The 26,292-nt window shown below is 42.3% G+C and overlaps 1 protein-coding gene across 10 annotated transcripts in view; it reads right to left on the reverse strand.

Moving 5' to 3' along the window:
• Positions 1-26,292, reverse strand: part of LOC132394265 (NACHT, LRR and PYD domains-containing protein 3-like) — a 123,625-nt gene that overhangs the window by 16,975 nt on the left and 80,358 nt on the right. For 5 of the 10 annotated variants that reach the window (XM_059970166.1, XM_059970169.1, XM_059970168.1 and 2 more), the window contains 4 exons: positions 23,640-23,730; positions 22,617-22,783; positions 21,537-21,708; positions 21,372-21,437 (listed from right to left, as the gene is read on the reverse strand). In XM_059970166.1, the coding sequence (XP_059826149.1) occupies positions 21,372-21,437; positions 21,537-21,708; positions 22,617-22,783; positions 23,640-23,730 (496 nt within the window). Of the gene's footprint in view, positions 1-2,932; positions 3,873-21,371; positions 21,438-21,536; positions 21,709-22,616; positions 22,784-23,639; positions 23,731-26,292 lie in introns of those variants that run through there. The other 5 variants (XM_059970172.1, XM_059970171.1, XM_059970167.1 and 2 more) reach the window with 4 other exon arrangements.

Genomic DNA, 26,292 nt, shown 5'->3' on the forward strand with positions numbered 1-26,292 from the left:
TAACTCCCAGTGCTGATGTGGTGTATGGAGATGGCGAAAAGGGTAGTGGGCATTCTGTCAAAGGAACAGGTCGGGGAATCACAGCTCCCCCCTCCCACTATCACTGATTCAAAATACAAATGTCGGGTTCTCAGATTATTAACTGTCTGTTAACTGCCAACTGCATATATAAAATGGCTTCTCTGTAGCGTTATAATGAAATGCCTTCTGTGTGGGTAACTGATGAGGTACTGCTCTGTTTAGTTGGAATGTTTGGGTTATAATTATTGATAACGGAGAAACTAACCAATGGTAGCAATGTTATTCTATCTGTATGTGTGGGAACCTGGGATGAGTGGCGGGTTTTCGGGGAGGAGAACCGAAGAGGAAGGATGTGCTGGGTGCGCTCTGGTCGACCACCAAGGTTGGTCCCAGGCGGTGGGTCAAGGAGGTCAGAGAAGATCGAATAGCGGACCGAAGACTTTGATAATTGAGCTCCAACGGTTGTGCACGAATTGACTGAACTCTGATAAGTTTTGGCACCTTTTCTTTTTTTATGTATTGTAATGCTATTAATTACCTAGTTTTAGTAAGATTTATAAAGTGTACTCTGTAAACATACACGGTTTGATATTGTGTGTGCATGTTTGTACCAGTGTGCATTTCACAGCATCCACGCAAACGGGAGACACTGTTTGGCGGGTGAACGGATTTTCCCCTAGATGTACATCAGCCAATAGCATGGTCATTACATTTCTGGAGTGCTTGTCCCGGGATTGAATTTATAGATGCTGGTGACCACTCTGCTTAATTAAAATATAGTTGGGATAGCGGCTGCTGCTTTTCAGAGATAGTGTGCGGCTGTGAAGGTGGCAGAGAGCAATGCGTGTGTATTGAGGGGGGTTAAAACTTTTGGCAAAGTGGAAATTGTATCGCGGAACTTCGATTTTGAGACAGGTACAGATATAGTATTCGTGCAGACAAGTGAGGACATAACAGAGCAGAGTTGCCTGCAGAGGGGGGAGGAGACCTTAGGGAGCAGATTCTTTCGGTGCTGGAGGATGAAGGGAAAGAGTGGTCAGATTTGGAAAACTTAGTCAGTTCCCGTACCACAGAGAAAGGCGAGAGCTTTGAGTTGGCCCCTGCACTTATCTCCTTAGCGAGGAGGGCAGAGGGGCCCCACCAGAAGATAAGAATTTTCTTGGGGTTAGTGCCCACTCCAGAGGGTGAGGAAGATTAGGAGACATGGGTTGAGCAAACGTCACAGTTGTTGAGTGAGTGGCAGTGTTCGGATGAGGACAAGCGACAGAGATTAGCTTAAATTTTGTGGGGAGAGGCAGCTAGGGTAGTGTGAGGTGTGAAGTTTAACCAGCCTTTGGTCACTCTGATGGACTATATAGAGGCTTTGGAAAGTGCTTTTGGGTTGACTGGGAGCTCCTCGGTGAGTTTCAAAACATGTATCAGAAGGAGGGTGAGAAGCTCTCTGTGTACCTTTCTAGGCGAGAGAAACAGCTTAATGGATTGCGGCACCAGGAGGGGGGTGGTCATATGGGCTGAATAGGTGGATCAGTTAAGGATGGATCAGGTATTTTGGGGTGCTCAGTCTGAGGACAAGGTTGCTTGGAGTCTCTGGCAGTCTTATAAAACGCCTCCAACATTTGTTCAACTGATCAGAGATGTGAGGGGGGATGAGCGTGCGTTGAGGCCACCGGAGGACTCTGTCAGCAAAGTGAGATCCTCAGCTGTAGCCCGCGGTGGGGACGGGAAAGGAGCCGGTTCCACCCTGGAACTGATAAAGGAGGTGGTGGCCGAGCTGAGGACTGCGGGGTTAGGAAGGAGGGCTTCGCCCCCCCAGAGGACGGACAGCGCAGGATGCTGCAAGTGGCAGGAGGTCGGTGAGAAGAGGGGCGTGTGCTATAACTGTGGGATAGAGGGTCACTTCCGGAGAGACTGTGAGAGGCAGGGGGTGTGCTATAACTGCGGGGAGGGCCACTTCTGGTGGGAATGTGAGTGGCTGGATGGCCCTAAGAGGGCGGGTCCCCAGGTATCCAAGAAGGGAGAGGTGTTAGGAAACTTAGAGGGGACCCAGTGAGGGAACGGCCTGGTGTGTCTAAGGGAACAAGTTCCCAGCAATGTACCAAGGAACCCCTGAAAGCAAAAGACCCGATTCCGGAAGGATTAGTGGGACCCCGCTCCAGCGTGTCGCCACGGATAGAGGGAATCTCTGCTAAAGCCAAGCTCGACACCGGGTTGCAGGTCACGCTACTATACCACTCATTTTACAATCAGTACTTAAAGCATTTGCCATTGACCCCATTCGGTGCATTGGAGATATGGGGCGTCAGTGCTGGGGATTATCCGTATGATGGATATTTGTCAGTGGGACTGGAGCTTCCAGAAGCCGATGTAGGAGTGTCTGAAGTTTTGGAGACGTTAGCGCTGGTTTACTTGGACTCAGCTGAGATGGGGGGGTGCCTCAATCCTGGTGGGGACCAACACCCCTGTGGTGCGGAGGCTCGTGGGGGCCAGGGCTGTGCACCCAGCGTTTTTGAGGAAGTGCGGCACTGCCCTGGTCCGGAGACTGAATTTAAACGAGGGACTGTATGGTCTGTGGCCTGTGATAATAAGGCCCGGGGAAGTAGCGAGAGTGATGGGATCCCCCAGATTTCCCGGAGTGCCTGAAGGTGGGGCCCTTTAAGTGGACACCCCAGAAGACCCCAAGGGGGAGACACGATTTCCAGTTGGGATGCTGGTGAGGCCTGAAGTGCGGAGGCCCTCAGTGGTACATGCAAGGTGGATAGCTGTGAGTGTCAGGAAACTACGAAGAAAGAAATCACCTTTAAGAAAGGGATGCCACTGGCGATTTGTTCCCAGTGACAGTAATGTCTAGCGCACCTCTGAGGCCCAGTAGTGGGGGGGGGGGGAAAGGATTGGAAAACAGAAGAACACTGACCGCTGAGGCTTTTAACTTTGGGGACTCTCCTGTGCTGCCAGAGTGGAAATGCAGGCTGGTGGAGAAGATGTCGAAGCCAGAAGATGTTTTCTCTCTTGGCGAGTTTGATGTGGGCTGCTCCAAAAGCACTCGCCATACCATCCGAGTGACTGAGGACACCCTGTTCAGAGAGAGGTCACAGTGACTGGCCCCTGCAGATGTGGAAGACGTGCAGCAGCACTTGTGCAAGTTGCAGGAAGCTGGAATCATCACTGAGTCCCGAAGCCCCTATGAGTCCCCAACAGTAGTGGCCCAGAAAAAGAACGGAAGGGTACGCATGTGTGTGGACTACAGCACCTTGAACCGGCACACTGTCTCTGACCAGTATACGGTCCCGAGGGTCGAAGATGCGTTGGCCTGTCTGAGTGGAGTGAAGTGGTTTAGTGTGCTGCACTTGAGGAGTGGATATTACCAGATCCCGATGAGTAAGGTCGACAAAGAGAAAATGGCATTTATATGCCCTTTGGGGTTTTTACAGTTCGAAAGGATGCCCCAGGGCATATCGGAGGCCCCTGCCACCTTCCAGAGGGTCATGGAGAAGACGGTGGGGGATATGAATTTGCTTGAAGTGTTGGTGTATTTGGATGGTTTGGTAGTGTTTGGAGCCACCTTGGAAGAACATGAAGCGAGGCTACTGAAGGTGCTAAGTCAGCTGAAGGAGGAAGGGTTAAAACTCTCCCTTGGAGAAGTGTCAGTTCTGCAAGACGTCTGTTAGCTATGTTGGACACATAATCTCGCAGACTGGAGTAGGTACAGACCTGGCTAAGATAGAAGCGGTGACCATGTGGCCGAGGCCCTGGATGGTGAGTGCTCTGCACTCGTTCTTGGGGTTCTGTGGTTATTATCAGAGATCTGTTAAGGGCTACGCCAAAGTGAGTCACCCCTTGAACCAGCTTCTGCTTGGTTACCCTCCCATGGGGAAGAAAGGAAAAGGGGGACGGAAGGTTAAAGAATATCTCAACCCGTTGGAGCCCTTCGGACAGAGGTGGGATGCCAAATGTGAGGCGGTTTTTAAATCGCTGAAAGGTGCTGGCTTTTGCGGACCCCCGATTACCCTATGTACTACACACTGACGCCAGCCAAGAGGAATTAGGGGTCGTCTTGTATCAAGATCAGGGCATCGGGTTGAGACCTGTGGCATCTGTCAGCCAAAATTTGTCGCCCTCCAAGAGAAACTAACCCACTCATAATTTGGGGTTCCTGGAGCTGAAGTGGGCAGTGGTGGATAAGCTGAGTGACTATCTCTACGGAGCCAAGTTTGAGGTGAAGACGGACAACAATCCACTTACTTACATCCTGACTTCGGTGAAACTGGATGCTACAGGCCATCGGTGGTTGGCAGCTTTGTCAGTATATGATTTCAGCCTTAAGTACTGACCGGGAAGTAGGAATGTTGATGTGGATGCTTTGTCACGGTGGGTGCATGAGGAACAGGAGACAGTTGAGGAGTCGGAGAGCATTCCTGCCCCTGGGGTGAAAGCCATGTGTCAGTTTGCTATCACCGTGAAGGCCGAGGAAAAGAGGAGGCCAGAGCGAGCAGTGGAGCGATTGGGGGCTTCTGATGACACCCTACCCCCAGTTTACTGTGACCTGACTGCGCTGAAGACTAAACAGTTGCCAGAACTAAGCCCAGGGGAAGTGGCAGCTGTTCACCGAGATGACCCGGGCATTGGCTCTGTTTGGTGGGATGTGGGGTATGTGGTATGGGCGGAGAAGACAAAACACGCTTCAGTGCCTCCGTTATTGAGGGAATGGCCTCAGTTGAAGTTGAAGAAACAAGTTTTATATCGGGTACGTCACCCCCAGACTGACCTCAGCATTGGCAGCTTGTCCTACCTGAGAAGTATCGGAAGACTGTGTTGAAGTCCTTGCACAATGATTCTGGACATTTGGGGGTGGAGAAGACCTATGGATTGCTCAGATACAGGTTTTACTGGCCCCCAATGAAGGCAGTTGTCGAAGAGTATTGCAAGTCGTGCATTCGCCGGAAGACGCTGCCTGTGCAGGCTGGTCCGTTGTCACACTTGCAAAGTGAGGGGCCTTTGGACCTGGTGTGTATGGATTTCTTGGCAATAGAATCCAATGCCAGCAATACCGCGAATGTCTTAGTCATCACAGACCACTACACCAAGTATGCTCAAGCGTTCCCTACCAAGGACCAAAGGGCGACTACGGTGGTGAAAGTGCTATGGGAGAGACTTTGAAAGTAAGCTCATCTATGAGCTACTGGGTATGTTAGAGGTTGAGAAATCGAGGACTATGCCCCATCATCCGCAGGGCGATCCCCAGCCTGAGGGTTTAATCGGATGTTGCTAGACATGCTCGGAAACTCTGGAGATTAGCAAGAAGAGCCGATGGAGTCAACATATTGGGCATCTGGTTCACTGTTACAACTGTACATGCAATGAAGCTACTGGATACTTGCCCTATTATTTGATGTTTGGGCGCGAGGAAAGGTTCCCCACTGACCTCTATTTTGGGACAAATGTGGGTGAACTATTGCCAAAGCCCTACTTGAAGTATGTGTCTGATATGAAGAAAGAACTACAAAGAGTTTATGAGCTGGCTAGGGAGGCGGTCGCCAAGCAGAATTGGGAAAAGAAGAAGAGGTATGATCAGAAGGTGAAGTTCTCCCAACTCCTGCTGGGAGATCGAGTCCTCATAAGGAATTTGGGATTACCTGGAAACACAAACTGGCTGATCGCTGGGCGGGCACGCCCTATGTAGTAGAGTCAGATGCCAAATCTACTGGTTTTCCGAATGAGGCCCGAGGATGGGAGATTCTCAAGATTCAAGATTCAAGATTCTCCATCGGAATCATCTGTTGCCCCTGGGGCGAGATGTACAGGTAGAGCAGAAGCCTGTGCTGCCGGTTGTACCTTGTACCAGGACTTTGCGTCCACACAGGGTGGAGGAAGAGCCCACACCAGGAGAGTCGGGCCCAGGCCCAGCCCGTGAGGGATACTGACTCGGAGGATGATGACTCGGACGATTGGTACATGCTGCCATTCTCTGATGCCCCTGTGGCGGAGGAGGAGGCTCCTGGTCCTTCCCCTACTGGGTTAGAGGGGGTAAGGAGGGCTAGTGGTCGGCAGTCAGGGGTACCCCAGGGCTTTGGGGAGGAGGATGTGGGGCCCAAGCAAGAGATAGAGGGTTTCGAGGTGCAGAGGGGTTTGGGTGACCGCTCGTGGGAGGGTTTACCTCTTAGTTCCCGTGAGTCTCTTGTATTGTCCAAGGTGAAGGAGGCAGAAGAGGCAGTGTGCCGGTCTCAGAGAAGTAGGCGTCTCCCAGATAGGTTGGCTTATGTGGCACTCGGGGAACAGGGTGTTTTTGGGAGTTATGCCACTGCTTTCTGCACTTGGATTGAGTTGTGCGTTCTGCAGGAAGGGTTGGTGAATTATCTGCATGTCATGAGGGCATGACTTGATTCGGTGGGGGGAAAATGTAGGGTTCACGGATTATTAATGGTATGTTGACTGCTAACTGCATATATAAAATGGCTTCTCTATAGCGTTATAATGAAACGGCTTCTGTGTGGGTAACTGATGAGGTACTGCTCTGTTTAGTTGGAATGTTTGGGTTATAATTATTAATAACGGAGGAACTAACCAATGGTAGCAATGTTGTTTTATTTGTATGTGTGGGAACCTGGGGTGAGTGCGCGAGTTTTCGGGAGAAGAACCAAAGAAGGAGGGCATGCTGGATGCGCTCTGGTCAACCACCGAGGTTGGTCCCAGGCGGCGTGTCGAGGGGGTCAGAGAAGATCGAATAGTGGACTGAAGACTTAGATTATTGAGCTCCAACGGCTGTGCACAAATTGACTGAACTCTGATAAGTTTTGGCGCCTTTTCTTTTCTTTTTTATATATTGTATCGCTATTAATTACCTAGTTCTAGTAAGATTTATAAAGTGTACTCTGTAACCATATATGGTGTGCGGTCTGACATTGTGTGTGTGAGTTTGTACCAGTGTGCATTTCACAGCATCCACGCAAATGGGAGACACTGTTTGGCGAGTGGACGGATTTTCCCCGTCAGCCAATAGCATAGGCGTTACACAAAGTATATTTGTTGATCAGCATGTGCATTGTGGGTGGGGGTTATTGGGGAAGAAAATGTCAATGCCTTGTTCAGGAGATTGAGACTGTCAGCATTTTGACACAAAACGCAGACATCCCCCCCCACCCCACTTCCATCATTACAGATGCTGCTCAGCTCAGAGTGTTCCTCCAGAAAATGGTTTGAGATGGCAGATCAAGAGCATGTGTTGCAAATACTCAACAGATTTATGATTCAAGATACACAAGTGTAAAGGAGAAGGGAATAATTGTTATTCCGGATCTGATGTAGCACAAAAAAAGCTCTGATAAAGAACGCAATGAAAAACACAAGAAATATAAATAGGGCTGAAATGGCTGCCACAAGAGGACACAGGTTTAAGGTGCTGGGGAGCAGGTACAGAGGAGATGCCAGGGGTAAGTTTTTTACTCAGAGAATGGTGAGTGTGTGGATTGGGCTGCCGGCAATAGTGGTGGAGGCAGATATGATAGGGTCTTTTAAGAGACTTTTAGATAGGAAAATGGAGCTTACTAAAATAGAGAGCTATAGGTAAGCCTAGTAATTTCTAAGGTAGGGACATTTTCGGCACATCTTTTTGGATCGAAGGGTCTGTATTGTGCAGTAGGTTTTCAACGTTTCTATAAATACATAGGATTGTTATGTGTGATGAGAAAACCAGATGGAGATGGGGTCCAGAGTTGAACCCACTATGAACTATGCTGCTAACGAGAGAAAGAGATGGGGTGGGGGGGGGGGGGGGAGGCATCTTGTTCCAGATGGGAAAGAGAGAGACAAGGATTAAAATGGATGATTTAGTATTATGGCTTCTTTGCTAATTGTTGACTTTAACGCCAAGTTTGTGTGGATCCCTGCTGACACAGCAGAGTGATGCCAGGTGCCTGCTGCGACAGGAGGGAGTGGCCAGTTTGATGGACATGGACATGATCAGTTGATGGATGGCTGATACCCTGTTAGGGAAGATAAAAGATGGGTCTGCTGAGACACCGGCAGACACACCATGAGACACTGTAAGAATGCTGTGCACCAACAGGAAGGTGGGGGCTTAGAGGACCGAATCAGGAGATCGGTCACAAAGCTCACAGTGTGACGGCAGGGCCGGTGGGGGTTTGTGTGTGTGTCCACTCACGCCAGAGTGACGAGTCCACCACGGAAGAACGGTCTAGCCGAGAACGGAGGGGTCATATCCGAATGACCACATCAGTACAACGGGACAAGAAGCCAACGGAAGGTTTGCCTGCTACAGCTGCTCACATCTCGCTCACTCTCTCTCTCTCTCTCCAATGTCACAACAGCAACTATCTCAACTTAAACTGAACTGAACTCTGCATTACCTTAAGACTATTCATTTACCCCTAGACTACGATAGAGCTTGGTTTTGATTCTTAGTTCTACCCTTCTGTACTTATCATTGCTAACCTGTTTTATATGTATATTTGCATTTTTGATACTGTATTACTTAGTTTACTAATAAACACCTTTAGTTACAGTACCACCAGACTCCAACGTATCATTCCATTTCTGCTGGTTTGGTGACAGGATACAGAAGTCACTCTGACCTCAGGTGGTTCTGACAGAAAATTTTCAAACCATGCTCGTGATGGGGTGGGGGTTGTTAGTTGTGGAGGGGTGGCTTAGTCATTGGAGGCGTTGATCAGTCCTACTACTTGAGGAAAGTAACTGATTTTGAGTCTGGTGGTCCTGCCGTGGATGCTGTAGCCTCCCCCTTCATGGGAGAGGGCCAAACAACCCATAAGCAGGATAGGGGGGATCTCACCGATATACAAGAGGCCATACCAAGATCATCTACGCCTCCCTTTGGTGCTCCCTCCACCTCCCTTTTCCCTTTCTTCCATGGCCTTCTGTTTCTTTCAGTAACCAACTTTCTAGCTCTTTGCTCATCCCTCCCCCTCCAAGTTCAGCCTATAATTTCAACTCTTTTGCCTTCATCCCTTCTTTATGTTTTTACCCTTCCTGACAAAGGGTCTCGGCCTGAAACGTCCACATCGCTTCTCCCTATAGATGCTGCCTAGACTGCTGTGTTCTACCAGCATTTTGTGTGTGTTTATGTTTTTTTGTTGTCTTTTGTTAGATTCCCAATCAACTAACTTCCCACTCACTTTTTGCTACATTATACTGAGTTTCCTTTCCTTCTATGCCGGGGGTCGGCAACCCGCGGCTCCGGAGCCACTTGCGACTCTTTTACCTCAGCGCTGCGGCTCCCTGTTGCTTTGGGAAATAATTGGCCAGTATTTAATTAAAATGTATTTTATGTTAGTTTGTTAGTTTTTGAAATGTAATTCTAAATTTGAAGATTATGGTGATCTTGTACAATCTAAATAAGACGTTGTGGCGACCCATTTCCTGGCACATTGGAACCGGCTCACAATTAGCCAGCGTTCAGGCTAAGGGAGATAGCCTACGGGGGTTTGTGAGTACGTGTCTTTTGCAGCATCCGCGCCCATGGGGGCCAGGTTGAGGGAGGCTTAAAAGCAAGGCTGTTTAGTTCGAATAAAGTTATTCGACTGCAGTTTACTGACTGCGTGAGCACACTGCTACAACGTGTTTTTATCGCTATTAATATACGTCACCACTGCCAATACCTGACACCCGTCAGTGCGCGATTTCTTTAATTTTTCGATCCAAGGTAGGCCAACTATGGAGAATTCTAAAAAAAGAAAAGTGACTGAAGAAAACAGAACGTTTAATGATACGTGGACAGATTCATTTGCTTTCACTGTTGACGAGACTGGTTTACCGGTATGCTTAATATGCAATGAGAAACTAGCAAACAACAAAAAGTCAAATGTTGCAAGGCATTTCCAGAATAAACATGCAGCCTTTGCTCAAAAATATCCGGATGGAGATGAGAGAAAAAAAGCTGTTTCAGAACTGATGCGGAAGGTTGATCTGAGCAAAAATCATTTCAAGCAATGGATGAAGTCCGGAAAACCAACGACATACGCTAGTTATATTGCCGCTCAGGAAATAGTCAGGCACGGGAAGCAGTTTACAGATAGTGAATATATAAAAGAATCTTTCATTAAGATTTCAGAACATCTATTCACGGACTTTAAAAACAAGAGTGAAATTGTGCAGAAAATCAGGGATATGCCCCTCTCTGCAAAGACTGTCAAAGACAGAACCATAAAAATGGCAGAAGACATCACAAGACAGCAAATTAAAGACATCAATTCAGCTGTGGCCTACTCGATTGCCTGTGACGAGTCTAAAGACAAAGGTGATATTGAACAAATAGCGCTGTTCTGCCGGTATGTAAACTCTGCCGGGCCACAGGAAGAACTGATTGAGTTGATACCTCTAAAAGACCAAACACGGGGGGAGGACATCTGTGAGGCTGTCTTGAATTGTTTAAGAGCCAAAGGAATAAAGTCTACCCACCTGGTGTCAGTAGCTACTGATGGGGCACCGAACATGACGGGAACGCACAAGGGAATTGTGGCTTTACTGCAGAAGTCGCTGGACAGAAAGCTGCTGATTTTTCACTGCATCTTGCACCAAGAGGCACTGTGCGCTCAAACATTTCCTCCGGAATGCACAGAAGTAGTGGATGTTGTCATTCAGATTGTCAATAAAATAATGGCAAAAAGTTTAAATCACCGTCAATTCCGTTAGTTACTGGACGAGCTGGAAAGCGCATATTCTGATCTCCTGCTGCACAACAAAGTCCGGTGGCTGTCCAGAGGGGAGGTGCTGAAACGCTTTGTCACGTGTCTGGAAGAAGTGAAAACTTTCCTGGGCAGCAAAGGGCTGCAAAAGCTATACTTCATGGTAGACATGACAGCGCACCTGAACACGCTGAACACAGCTCTTCAGGGGAAAGGACGTACAGCCCTACACATGTTGGAGAATGTTTTGGCATTCGAGCGCAAGTTGACAGTGCTTGCCAGAGATTGACAGAAAGGCACTCTGTCTCACTTCACCAATTTGAGAGAGTTCAAACAAGGTCACGACATGATAAATTCGGAGTATTTACATTCTGCAATCATCGCAATGCAAACATCGTTTGGGAAACGCTTCTGTGAGTTCAGAGAGGAAAAAAACACATTATCCTTCCCGGTCACTCCCCTAAGCATCGATTCATCTCTAATGAATACGACTGCATTGGCAGGTGTGAGTAAACCTGATCTTGAGATGGAACTGGCCGACATACCCGACAAAAGACATATGGGTGTCCAAGTTTAGACGCTTGACAGCAGACCTTGAAGATGTTGCCCGTCAGAAGGCCGTTCTTGCTCAGAATCACAAATGGAGTGATACTGAAAACCTCCCAAAACCAGACAAACTTGTGTTCAAAACATGGAATGCTATCCCCGACATTTATGTAAACATTAAAAAGTATGCGCTTGGAGTCCTGTCGATCTTTGGATCCACATATATATGTGAGCAGGTGTTCTCCAACATGAACTTTATTAAAAACAAACATCGCGCACGCCTCACAGATGACAGCTTGCGATCCTGTGTAAAGATGAAGGTGACGTCATACAGCCCTGATGTGCAGACGCTGTGCGCTGAGGTCCAGGAGCAGAAATCCAATTAACCAAGTATGATAAATATTTTAATTGTCTCTTGTTTTACGTATATTCATATTTTTTCATTGTTCATTGAAATAATCCTTTTATTTTTCAGGTTGACAGCTGGCTAATGTTATTTTTGGTTTGCTGCTGTCGGAAAATTTAAGTTCAGCGTTTTTCATAAATACAAGAAGGACTCAAATAGACATTGAGTATTTTACTTAAAAGTAACCTTCAACCCAACGTCTTTTTTTCGGAGTTCAAAATGTTTTTGTTGCATGCAGAAATGTAATTTCGTTTTCTCTGCAGTTGTTCATCAATTTCATAAATGCAACACATTATAGTTTGTTTATACATAGCATAAAGGCAAAAAAAACGTTGTATGCAGTGTTATTTCATTTTAAATGTCAAACGGGTTTTGCGGCTCCCAGTGTTTTCTTTTCTGTGGGAAACGGGTCCAAGTGGCTCTTTCAGTGGTAAAGGTTGCTGACCCCTGTTCTATGCAGTCTCTAGCTGCCTCCTACGGGTTCATTTACATTAATCTCCCTGATAAGATCTGATCTCACAGTGTGTCAGGAGCCTATCAGGGGTGTGTGGTGTCTCACAGTGTGTTAGGACCCTGTCAGGGGTGTATGGTGTCTCACAGCGTGTCAGAACCCTGTCAAGGGTGTGTGGTGTCTCGCAGCGTGTCAGAACCCTGTCAAGGGTGTGTGGTGTCTCACAGCGTGTCAGGACCCTGTCAGGGGTGTGTGGTGTCTCACAGCGTGTCAGGACCCTGCCAGGGGTGTGTGGGGTCTCACAGTGTGTCCGGACCCTGTCAGGGGTGTGTGGGGTCTCACAGTGTGTCAGGACTCTGCCAGAGGAGTGTGGGGTCTCACTTCAATGTATTCGGCTGTGATAGGGAGCACAGAAAAACATTGATTGTGGACATATTTACTTTAGAGAATGTGACAGTGGTAGAAATTATGTTCTTCAATAATCAGGGAGTGTCTCTGTTTCATATTCAGAAATGGCTGTGGGAATTTTACTGTTGTGTCTGTTTCCTTGGTAAACAACATGAGGAATAGTGAAAAAGAAGCTTACAGCGATTTACCAAAGCAATGGTGCAGGGGAGCTGAGGGGTTTCATTGACTGGATGTGGGAGACTCTGCCTACTGTATAATGGAGTGACACACAGATTAGTGTGACTGCAATTAATTCTTCCTTTTCCCCAGTTTAAACTTTGAATTTTTAACTTTAATTTGTCAGATCTTAGAGGGGAGTAGTTGTAATTATGTCACAATCTTTAAGAAGTGGAAAGCAGCTTCCTGAATCCAGCAATGGAAAGGGGAAAAAGTCCGATGAAACACCAGCTTGGGTGAGCGAAAATTCACTGATGAGTCTTCATAAGAAGACAACAACACGGTAAAAACTTGATGCTACCTCTTCTGAGATGAAGTCGTTAAGAGAGAGTTTTCAATTTGTGCAGGAAAACATTATCTCCCTGAATTCTGAACTTAAAGAGGTGAAGCAGCAAATTGCTGAAATGTCAGCACGTTTGGAGAAGTCACAAAAGAAGATCATCAACTTGGAAGCAAGATCTCATTGGAATAATATTCGAATTGTTGGATTTAAGGAAGGATCTGAGACTGGAAATTTATTAGACTATTTTACTAACCTGTTTCAATCTCTGTTTCCGGATATTTTATCTCAACCTCTCAACATCGAAAGAGTGCACAGAATTTTTACTGCGACACCTGGCCAAGACAGGCCAAGGTCAGTTTTGGTCTTCTTTCTTCAATTTAAACTTAAAGACCAAATCATAGAATACGCAACGAAACAAAAAGTTTTTAAATTTAAAAGTTCCTAGCTTCACTTTTATGAAGATTATCCAGGGGAGGTTAATGGCTTTGTGGTCTAAATTTGTCCCAACCATGAAGATAGCCTATGATAAGGGATTATTCCCATTACTTCAATATCCAGCCCGATTAAAATTATTTCCCAAAGATTCGACTCCACGTGTTTTTCTGGACCCCAAAAAGGCGTTGGACTATGTTAAGTCTATTCCGGTTGTAACCCAGGTTTGAATGGATTTAGGTCAGTTGAATAATCATTCTTTCGGAAAGAAGATAAGCCTTGAATATTTTTGATTTGTTTAAGATGTCCTTTGATTGATTGATCATTTAAAGCAGATGTGAACCTTTGGATACTAATGACTTTTCGAAATCTGTTTGGTCTACTGAGTGAATTAAGACAATGGATAGACTGATTATCTGTTTTATTATTTAATTCTCCCTGTTTTTATTAATTAAGTCAGGGGTCGGTAACCCGAGGTTCCGGAGCCGCATGCGCCTCTTTCATCTCTGTGCTGCGGCTCCCCGTGGTTTGTTAGTTTTTGAAATGTAATTCGAAATTTGAAGATTAAGGTGATCTTGTACAATCTAAATAAAACGTTGTGGAGACCACATTTCCTGGCACTTCCGAACCGGCTCACAATTAGCCACCGTTCCGGCTAAGGGAGATAGCCTATGGGGGTTTGTGAGTACTTGTCTTTTGGAGCATCCGCGCCCACGGGGAAGGGTTGAGGGAGGCTTTAAAGCAAGGCTGTTTAGTTCGAATAAAGTTATCTTTGACTGCAGTGTCGTTATTTTAGCGCTGCGTGTAGCACACCGCTACAACGTGTTTTTTTATCGCTATTAATATACATCACCAGTGCCAATGCCTGACACCCGCCAGTGCGCGCTTTCTTTTAATTCTTCGATCCAAGGTAGGCTAACTATGGAGTAACTTTCGACCCAACGTCTTTTTTTCGGAGTTCAAAATGTTTTTGTTGCATGCAGAAATGTAACTTCGTTTTTCTGCAGGAGTTCATCAATTTCATAAATGCAACACATTATAGTTTGTTTATACATAGCATAAAGGCAAAAAAAAACGTTATATGCAGTGTTATTTCATTTTAAATGTCAAACGGGTTTTGTGGCTCCCAGTGTTTTCTTTTCTGTGGGAAATGGGTCCATATTGGCTCTTTCAGTGGTAAACGTTGCCGACCCCTGAATTAAGTTCCATAGTTCATAAAGTTTTTTTATAAATATATATATATATAGTTGGGAGGGCTTAGTTCATAGATAATTAGTTTTTTCTAAAAACAAGTTTTTCATTGGGCATGTCAGTTAAATGGAAAATGATGCTGATTTTTCTTCACTAGAGATTACATAGGTCTTTTTCTCTGTTTAATTTTTAGCTTTGGCGTCCTTGGAGATTGGTTTGCATTCCCCAGTGTGTTTTTAAGGATTAAGTATAAACACTTTTTTCTCTGAACTTTTATGTTCAGAGCTCTAGATGTTGTAGAGAAAAACAGAACAGTGCTGGCTTTTTGGCCCAGTTAATTAATTAATTAGTTGTTCTAATTAACTTTCAATTTATTTTATGATTAATTTAATACTTCTGTCCTCTAGAGAATTCTATTCATCTTTCACTATGAGCCTATTTAGGAGCTTCTTGAATGCCCTTGTTGTGACTGCCTCTATGTGACTGCCTCTATGACTAGATCTTTCCACGTACCCACTGGTCTATGAAAAAAATATCTCTGAGATCCCAATACTTTCTTCTGACCACCATAAAATTGTGTCCTCCTGTATTAACCATTTCAGCTGGGAATCCACTCCATGTTTTAATGATTACTTAGCCTTACCAGTTTCTATGGTTTCAGTACAATAATACTCTGTAAAGGAAGACATTAAAGTAAATTGATATTTAAATTGCATATATATCAGTTAGAAGTAAGGCCTGTAAGTGGGCAGAAGAAGCAGTTAAAATGACTTGATATGATGCTTTGTAGAGTTACGCTTTTTATATTTAGCAAAATATTTTTTTTCCTTTGTAGGGCTTTTCTATTTTAGGGCTGTATGTTGTCTTTTTTTGTAACTGGAGGGAGGAATTAAGGAAAGCTTTTTAAAACCACTATTATAAAATGGGCAGCTCATGGAGTCTTTTTTTATTCTATGGGGAAGCATTTTGGCTTTTTTTTTGCCGAATTTCAGGCTTTTTGGGGTGGTGGGAGGATTGGAGTTAGTCTTGATTTACAGGATTAACTGTAAGATTAATTTTAGTTTTCTTTTTGGTATTTTTCCCATTATGGAGTTCCAGAGCATGCATATTTTGTGTATGGTTGTACTTACCACCGTCAGTTTTGGTTAGCCTGCGCTGGTATGCATTCATATATATATATAAAGTAAAATAATTTTTTAATGGCGATTAAACAGATAAAGGTTATAAGTTGGAATGTCCATGGTTGGAATCATCCTATTAAGTGAAAGCAAACTTTTAAAATCATTAACCAATTCCAACCCAATATAATTTTTGTTCAAGAAACTCATATCAAAACAGGCAATCAAAATAGATTTTTTTTAAATGTGGAAGGGTCTTCAATTTCACGCTACTTGTCAAAATAAAACAAAGGGAGTATCTATTTTTATTAAATCTAATATTTTATTTATCCAAGAAGATATTGTGTCAGATATTAATGGTAGATTTTTAATTGTTAAAGGAATAATTTGAAATAGAAAAATTGTTCTGGTTAACCTATACGGACCTAATGTAGATGATTCTTCTCTTTTTAAAAATGTATTTGCTTTATCGTCGGACTCAAATGATTATACGTTGTTAATGGGTGGTGATTTTAACTGTTGTTTAAATCCTTTGAATGACAAGAGTTCAACCAATCAGCGGCTTCCGAGTTGTTCTGAATCACTCATTTACTCTTTTCTAATTTGATTTTGGCCTGGTTGAAATTTGGAGACATTTACAACCTAATGATAGAGATAATTCTTTTTTTTCCCCACACGTTCACAAAAAATATTCGGAATCGATTATAGTTGATCCCCGATTTTTGTCCAAAGTCCAGAAATGTGAATATGATGCTATAGCTCTTTCGGATCATGAGCCTTTAAGTTTAGCTTTTGAATTGAATGATGTCGCTATTGCAAATTTGCCATGGCGTTTTCCAGAAAATTTATTACAAAGTCCGGACTTTATCAAATTTATTGAGACTCAGATAAAAGGTTTTTTTCTTTTTAACAATACAGGAGATGTATCGGAGATGTATGGGGACACATTTAAGGCATATTTGCATGGTCAGATAATTTCCTATTCAGCTAAGCTTAAGAAGCGGGACAAAAACAGAGTTAGATAAGATTTCCAAACAAATTAAAGACTTGGATAATATTTATGCAGTCTCTCCTAACATCTATTTATTTAAACAAAGAGTTGAACTCTTTATTACAATATAATTTATCACAATATAATTTATTATTAACTTATCCTATTGGATGTAATTTGCTTAAATTGAAAAATTAATTTGATGTGTTTGGAGATTAAAAATAATAAGCTATTAGCATCTCAATTAAAAGCAGCTAGAGCTAAAAGACAAATTTTAAAAATTCATAAGGGAGATGGTAGTTTAGCATGCAATTATGAAGTTATTAATAAAATTTTTCAAGACTTTTATATGGAACTTTATAAATCTCAGTTTCCAGTTGATTCTTCCAAATGAATGCCTTTTTACAAAAGATTGATTTTCCTCAAATTTCTGTTGAAGATCAACAAACTCTTGATGCTCCTATTACTGAAAGTGAATTTCAGAAAGCTATTTCTTCAATGCAGTCTGGTAAAACTCCTGGACTGGATGGTTATTCTGTAGGATTTTATATAAGTCTGAAAAATTGCTCTCTTCATATATGTTGGAAATGCTTAAAGATTCTTTTTTAATAGGAGAGATACCTCCTACATTTTATGAAGCTTCTATTTCTTTAATTCTTAAGAAAGATAAAGATTCTACTGACTGTGCTTCATCTAGACCTGTTTCATTATTAAATGTGGATACAAAAATTATCTCAAAAATAATGGCCAATCGGCTAGAGAACATTATAGCTAAAATTATTTCTCAAGATCAAACAGGTTTTGTAAAGGGCCATTATTCCTTTTCTAATGTTCGGAGACTGTTAAATATTATACATTCATCCTTTTCTAAGGTTCCCCAATGTGTCGTCTCTCTTGATGCTGAAAAGGCATTTGACAAGAGTTGATTGGAAATACTTAATTAATGTTTTAGAGAAATTTGGCTTTGGTATTAACTTTAATAAATGGATTAGAATGATATATAAAAGCCCCATTGCTACTGTTATTACTAACAACTGCAGATCTCCTTTTTATCAGCTTTCACAGGGTACGAGACAAAGATGTCCATTAAGCCCTTTGTTATTTAATTTGGTGCTGGAATCTTTGGCTATTGCACTTTGGGAAGCTAAAGGTATTCACGGAATTCTTATAAATGGGACTGTACATAAGATCTCCCTTTATGCTGATGATCTTTTAGTTTCTATTTCGAATCCTGAAGACTCTATTCCTACTTTATTGAAACCATTAAACAATTTTGGGAAGTTTTCAGGATTATAAACTGAACCTTCATAAAAGTGAACTATTTCCCCTAAATGATTCTGCTTCTATATATGATGACATTCCTTTTAGAGTTACGGACTCACTTAAATATTTAGTTGTTATTATCACTAAAAGTTATGAAGATCTTTATAAAGCTAATTTGGTTCCTTGGATTTTATGAAGCAATTATTTTGTAGATGGAATCCAGTTACACTTTTGTTAGTTGGCCGAATTCATGCAGTTAAAATGATGATTTTAACTAAATTTTATATGTATTTCAAAATATCTCTATTTTTTTAACTAAGAAGCTCTTCGATCAGGTTGACTCCATTATTTCATCTTTTGTTTGGAATAATAAAAGACCAAGAATTGCTAAATATCATTTACAAAAAATAAAAGAAGATGGAGGTCTTGCTTTGCCTAATTTAAGAATGTATTATTGGGCTGTTAATATACATTATACGCGTTTTGGTTATATTGGGCTGATAGAGATGACAACCTCCGTGGGCTGATTTGGAATTGAATGCTGTGAAACAGTTTCACTTAACCTCATTTTTAGGAGCTTCTCTGCCTGTACAACTGGCCAAAACTACTAATTTAAGTTTATATCCTGTGTCTAAGCAGTCATTACAAATTTGGTTCCAGTTTCGTAATTTTTTTAATCTTAAAAAAATTAAACTTTTTAGTTTAATTTATCAAAATTACTTATTTAAACCTTCATTAAGTGGTCCTACTTTTCTTCTTTGGAGGAATAAAGGAGTTTATTCCTTCATGGATTTGTTTCAAGATGGCCGACTGATGTATTTTGAGAAATTAGTAACTAAATTCTCTCATATTCACATTTCCTGCAATATCTTCAGGTCAGACACTTTTTACAAAATTACTTAAGTAATTTTCCATTTATACAAGATTCTGACCTGTTAAAGATATTATTTTTAAAATGAATCCTTTAGTGAAGGGCTTTATTGGGAAAATTTATGATTTATTGTTACAACAGCACAATTAATCCTTCACTTAAGATTAAGCAAGATTGGGAGACAGAGCTTAACATGAATGACCCTGATAACAGATTGGTTGCGGATTTTGAAGTTGGTCAATTCTTCTTCGATTTGGGCCAATCACTTTAATTCAATTTAAAAGTGTACATTGTTACTATTTGACAAAGGAGAGACTCTCAAAAATGTTTCCTAATGTTGATCGTGTGACAGATGTAAAACTGAGACAGTCACATTAACATAGACATAGAATAGTACAGCAGATTACAGGCCCTTCGGCCCACAATATTGTGCCGAACCTCAAACCCTGCCTCCCATATAACCCCCCCACCTTATATACCTGTCCTTATATATCCATATATATATATAACCCATATAACCCCCCCCACCTTATATATCCATATACCTGTCTAGTAGTCTCTTAAACTTCACTAGTGTATCTGCCTCCACCACTGAGTCAGGCAGTGCATTCCACGCACCAACCACTCTCTGAGTGAAAAACCTTCCTCTAATATCCCCCTTGAACTTTCCTCTCCTTACCTTAAAGCCATGTCCTCTTGTACTGAGCAGTGGTACCCTGGGAAAGAGGCGCTGGCTGTCCACTCTGTCTATTCCACATTGACACATGTGTTTTGGTTGTGCTCTGTATTGAAGCATTTTTGGAAGTCTATTGCTACAATTTCTAAAGCTTTAAACATTAATTTACAAACTAATAAATTGACAGTTTTATTTAGTATAATTCCTCAATATATTCATGGTATTTCTCCATCAGACCAACATGTAATTTCATTTTTACATTGTTGTCCAGAAGGGTTACTTTGTTGAAATGGAAAGATGCTTCTGCTCCTACTTTGATACAATGGTTTTCTCAGGTCTTAGTTTGGAGAAAATCAGAAGTTGAACTTTTGATCGTCGATTTGATTTTGAGAAAAGGTGGGGTTCATTCACTGGCTACTATCATCTGATTTGAGTTAATTAATATGGTTACCTTCAGATTTTTCTTTAAGTCGATTTGAGTTGGCGGATTGATTTTTTTTCTGTAAGCTTGTATGATGTATAGCTCCGGGGTTGTGCTCCCAATGGGTTTATTTTTGTGTATTTTTCATTTAGTAGGGTTTTTTTTTCTTCTTTTTCTTCCAACAAAATATTCTTAACACTTAATTTTTTCTTATTATTATTGATATATTGCTTAGCTTTGTTAATCAGTTATTTGCTAATTTAATTCTTTATTGTACATAATGACATATTTGACTTAATATATCTTTTTTTGTTAATCTTCAATAATAATTAATAAAAAACATTTAAAAATGAAAATGATTGGATGTGGACTGGAACAACATTGACAGAGCTGACAGAGACATGAGTAGTTTGTAAACTTCCTGATTCGTCTATCTCTTTTCCCATATTTAAATTATCATCTTTGGGATTTGTTCTTGTAAATGAGAGACTGAACCAGGGTTCTGGCCGAGATTCCTTATATTTCTGTTAAGAGCTTTGAATAATCAGATAAAACATGGGCTGATGCAATATTAATAAGTTTTCTGATATTTGTCTTTCCTGCACTCTCTCCTCTGTTAAAAGTGCAGTTGAGTGATCCAACTCAGTCTGTGATGATGAAGCCTTACAATCTCTAGAGCCCATGCACTGCCCGGGCTCCATTTTCACAGACGTGATGGGCTTATGGATGTAGTGAGCTTCCCATCCAGATGGTCACAATTTAACTGATTGCAATTTATTTATAGATATTTTCAGTCCTTTCCACCTTGCTTGCCGCAATCCCACAACCCTCGATTTCCCTGAACTCTGCTTCAGCCTCATCTGGGCCACTGCATACCATTCTGATCACCCCACTACCGGAGGGATGTAAAGGCTTTAGAGAGGGAGCAGAAGAGGTTTACTAGGATGCTGCTTGGTTTAGAGGGCATGTGCCATCATGAAAGGCTGGATAAAATTAGCTTGTTTTCTCTGGATCCAGGAGCTCTGACACAGGTTGACAACATTATGAGAGGCATGGATAGAGTGGACAGAGGGAATCGGTTTCTCACGTTGAAGTGTTTATTACCAGAGGGAATATATTGAAGGTGAGAGGGAGTACAGTGAAGGGGGATGTTAGGGGTAGTTTTTTTTAAATCAGAGAGTCATGGATGCCTGGAATGCACTGCCTGGTAAGGTGGTTGAGGCAAATTATTAGAAGCTTTGAAGAGATGTTTAGATAGGCACATGGATGTAAGGAAGATGAAGGCATATGGACATGGTGTAGGAAAGAGAGATTGGAGTTTGGGTGTGTTTGATTTACTTCTTAGCTGGACGGCACAATATTATATGCCTAGTGGCTGATTCCTGTGTTATACTCTTCAATGTTCACTGCACGTTCACTTACCGTTCAGCGCACTGAGAACCGTCAGTAAAAGTTGAGCAGGAATTGGTCGATGGGAAGGATCACAACCTGATTGAATTTAAACAAATTGAGAAAATCATTTTTGTAAAATTTTAAAGTGTGCTGTGTTGCAATACAAATTTAAATTAATCTCTGATATACTCTCACCATATATCTGTATTTCCTTCAGTACTTTGTCCAAATTGGGGACACCAATCCGCATTTTCACAAATGTTTCCCACATCACCCTCCGGGTGCGGGAGTCCTTCTCCATCACCAGGCTCAGGAGGAGTTTAGAACTGTCCACCCGCTCTCCCTTAATAGCAAGATCGGAGATTTTCTGTGAAGAGTAACAGTGAACATTTTGGGGACTGACAGATTCACATAGGAAATGTGAAGTAACTGACGTGCTCTGTAACAGGGTCACACTGAGTAGTCACCCGGACGGGTGCTGATCCTGTCTGGACATGGACTGTACATTCTGAGTGCAAAGCACACGGAGGGACATTCACTGTGAACCTGGTCCACCAGTCAATGAGATCCTGGCTGGTCTGTGACCACTTCACTGACGTGGCTCCCAATCCATAAATAATTCCTCACCGGATTTGACCGTGTAGAACAGAAATCAGAAAATAACAATCACAGATGAAGAAAGAAGTCGGGAAGGTTTTTATATCAGAACGAGCAGTCTTAGAGAAACTGCAGAAAAGATCATATGATTCATCTCTTCAGTCCGCCAGTGTCCAGCATGCCAATGGACTACCGGCTGACACCTGATGCCTTTCCTTTGCCTTTTCCATTGGAGGTTCATTCAGTGATTACACATTATAACATGGCAGTATTCCCCGATTCACACTGTTTGTGGATTCAGATTATTACCTAATCACCTCCACCCAGAACAGAATACACTTGAGCTCCTGTGACACCTGTGATGCCCCGGTTTTCACTGACATCCTGCTATCACGCTGTACGGTCCTCCCAAACCAAAACCTCCCATCATATTTCCATTTAATACTGTAAGCCCACACAACTGTTACCTGCTCAACTCACTCCGAACACTGAGTAGCTACCCACCAGTCTGCGGAGTCTTTTCACCCCTTTCTATCACCTGTTCAGATTCATATATTCGAGATTGCATGTACAGTATTTATTTCCCAGTTGTTCGCTTATCTAATTTAATATTCGATGAGTCAAGGTTCCAACACCTGTGATGTGTGAAAAGTCAAACCCATTCTCCCTCCCACTCACCCGATGTTCCTCTCCACTGAACCGATTCTTAGCCGTTATCGCCAGGCTCACTCCGTGTACCTTTCCTTCGATCGCCTGCTCCAGCCTGTCCCGGTAGAAGTCAGTTAGGTGAAGCAGCTGGATATCATCCAAGTTTGTCAGGAGCTCAGTGATCACTGAGCTCGGACCTGTGAAGGAAAATGAGGAGCATTTAAGAAATTACTGACCCCATATTGGGCAGCAACATTCTCTCTGGAATCTAAAGATCACCAGACACAGTCCAAAATATACGTATGGGGACCCGGGGGGGGGGGGAGGAATGGGCTTGGGCTGGGGGGTGGGGAGTGCCGAGGGTGTAGCGGGGGTATAGTCCTATCTGTTGAAGGCTGCTCTTTCATGTCCCCGGGAATATACCTCTCTGTTTGGAAAGGACTGCTTATTCCTGAGAATATGGTAACTCATCACCATCACTCTCCCGGTGCTGCCCATTACCACCACTTTGCTCTGGGTTACTGCCTGCCTGCCTGGTCAACCCCTTCCTCAGCAAATCTCTGGGATATCTCACAAAATGCTCAGCATGTCAGGCAGCATCTATGGAGGAAAATAAACAATCAGCGTTTCAAGCCAAGGCCTTTCATTGGACTGGAAATCAGGGGGACAGAAATTCTCGATATTATCACATTTCTTTCTATTCCTTGTGGTCCTGATCCGAAACATCAAATGTTTATTCCCCTCCATGGATGCTAACTGACCTGCTGAGTTCTGCCAATCTTTTGTGTGTCTTTTTGTTGCCCAAAACTTTCAGCATCTGCAGAATGTCTGGTCTTCTGGAGTAACTCACTATTTTAATGTGCATCACAATCTGTTAGAGGAGCAGCAGACGGTAATTGTAATCCTTCCATGAGTGACGGTGATTCCGCCAGATGTTAACTCTCTCTCTCTCAGCTCAGTTTTCACAAATATTTCATGAATTGCCAATACTAAATTAAACCCAGACATAGAATCAGCAGATTATTTATAAATTAAAATTATTTGTCAACATACCCATGTCCTTTCCCGATGTTGACGTCACTGGAACTCCTCCACTGCTCACACCTGGAGCCATTTTGAGGACAGGTGTGATCATTTTTTGCTGCTAACAAAAAAAAATAATAGCAGGGTTAAACATTAATTAAAGGAGAACTTGTTTTTAAACTTAGGAAAACATTTCCAAACACCTTGGGCCTGTCCACTGAAGCCTTGACAAAGTCTGTGTTACGTACTCGTGACATGACAATGGTACCCTTGTCACGTGACTGGGGTTGAAGCTATACTGGACTTGAGGTAATGGTCTTGTGATGGTGGAGTGACGTCATTTTCCCACCAGTAGAGATCATGTGACAGGGTTTTTTTTACAGGGTATAAAAGGAAGACCACACCCTGTGAGGAGGGGCAGTTCGTGGCTGGATTTGCCATGTTGACTTCATGCCACTGCGTGATTTAATGTGATGACGCACTTTAGTTGAAGGATGAAGTTTTTATCTAATGCCTAAAGTTTAAAAGGTCATTGCCAGCATTTTCTTTACAATACTGCTAGTTGAGGATCAGTGGAGAGTGAAGATCGGAGTTCTGGAGTTAAAGATCGAGGAGAATTGATTTTCAACGGTGAAACGGGTTCGACATTGTTTAATCCTTATTTGAAAAAAATTCATTGACTGTTCTCGTTGTTAATCTCTGCGGGATAGCAGAAAAGATTGAGAACAGTGATAAAGGAAAGGTCAGTGCCTTTAAGCCGTTTCGTTACATTTCGTAAATTCTTCGTGAAAAGTTTGACGCCGGGGATCGAAGCAAAGCGACGTGAAAGAGAATTTAAATCGTCTTATAAAGTCTCTCCTTTTAAATGGACTGTGAGCATTTTTGAACTTTTGGCAATACTACTTTAAAGAACTGTTTTTGCAACATCACTTTAAGAACTGTTTGAGCTGCATAGCTTTAAGAACTGTTTAAGCTGCAGCACAGCAGCTGATTTCCGGTTACGTTAATGTCTGTTTACTTTTGGGGGGGGGGGTTGTTTTCACTGCTTAATAAACGTGTTATTTGTTATATAAACCCTTGCCTAAGTCATATATTTATTGTTGCCTGAATACGTAACATAAATATGGGGGCTATGTCCGGATTGGCTCATTTGAGTTTAAATGCTTGCTAACTTTTGAATCGGTGTTTTGGAAAAGGGGAATACTCGATTCTTTTGTTTGATTGGCTTGTGAGTGGTATTCGGCAGCAATGGATATTGATGAGTTTCTGGCTTCACCAGTCGCGGAGTCGTTAGCGAAGGCGAAGAAAACTGAGGTATCTGAGATACCTCGTAGATTGCAACTTAAAGGTATTTTGACGACTACATCAAAGGCTGTAATACAGAGAAAAATCATGTCACACTATGTGGATTCGGGTGTTTTTGATGAATCTATTTTAGAGTCGTTTCCAATAAGTAATCTGGACATGCAGTTGCAAATCGAACAAATGATGTTGGAGCGTTGTAAGTTAGAGGCTGAACAAAAACGGAGAGAATTTGAATATGCAATAGAGGAATTAAGGTCTGGGAATCAGTCTTCTGGTTCTAGAAAACCATTTGTTGCTAGTCAAGAAATTAAATTGGTCCCTCCATTTAGTGAAACAGAAGTGGAAAGATATTTTCAACATTATGAAACTATTGCTCGGATGTCAGAGTGGCCAAGAGAAAAATGGTCAGTGTGGTTACAGAGTGTAATTAAAGGTAAAGCACAACAAGTTTACACAGCTTTAACTGCTGCGCAAGCACTTGAGTATGATATTGTGAAAATGCTTATTCTAAAAGCATACGAATTAGTCCCAGAAGCTTATAGGGAAAGATTCATAAGTTTGAAAAAGTCTGTGAAAAAAACTTATGTGGAATTTGCCTATGATAAAGCTGTGTGTTTTGAGAGATGGGTTTCTTCTAAAAATGTAAATGGGGACTATGATACATTGAGTGAGCTGATTTTAATGAAGGAATTTAAAAGAAGCATTCCTGTTGAAGTAAGGACCTACTTAAATGAGAGGGATAGTGATAAATTGCAGGACTGTGCTAGATTAGCTGATGAGTATGTTTTAATCCATAAGAACAAATTTCCTCAGGGCAGAATTTTTAAGAGGAGAAATAACATGGAGACTCAAGGTAAATCAGAAATTAAATCAGATGTTAATGTGAAAGGTAGGGAGGAAGGAAAGCCTGTGAAGGAAAGACAGTTTGGTCTTATTTGTAACAATTGTAAGAAGCCTGGCCATGTATTAGCTAACTGTTTCAGATTGAAAAAGAAGGAGAAGGAAGCAGTTCCAGATGCTTGTGTGCAACATACTGAAGCACCTGTAAAATTACTGGGTTTGATAAACACAAATGAGGCTTTGTTAGAGTCTGACCAAGTTAAAAAGGGATATGATCATTTTATAACTGAAGGGTTTGTATCCTTGAAAGAAGGATCTACTCTGGTGCCAATAAAAATCCTTAGGGATACTGGAGCTTCTCAATCACTGATGTTAGACAGTGTGTTGAAGTTTAATGAAGAGTCTGATACTAGTGAGGTAAATTACATAAGAGGTGTTGGGAGTGATTTTATGCCTGTACATTTACATAAAGTAAATTTAAAGTCAGGGTTAGTTACAGGATTTGTTGAAGTAGGATTACAGCATAGCTTACCTGTGA

Source organism: Hypanus sabinus, chromosome 5 (genome assembly GCF_030144855.1).
Source record: "Hypanus sabinus isolate sHypSab1 chromosome 5, sHypSab1.hap1, whole genome shotgun sequence".
NCBI classification, from domain to species: domain Eukaryota; kingdom Metazoa; phylum Chordata; class Chondrichthyes; order Myliobatiformes; family Dasyatidae; genus Hypanus; species Hypanus sabinus.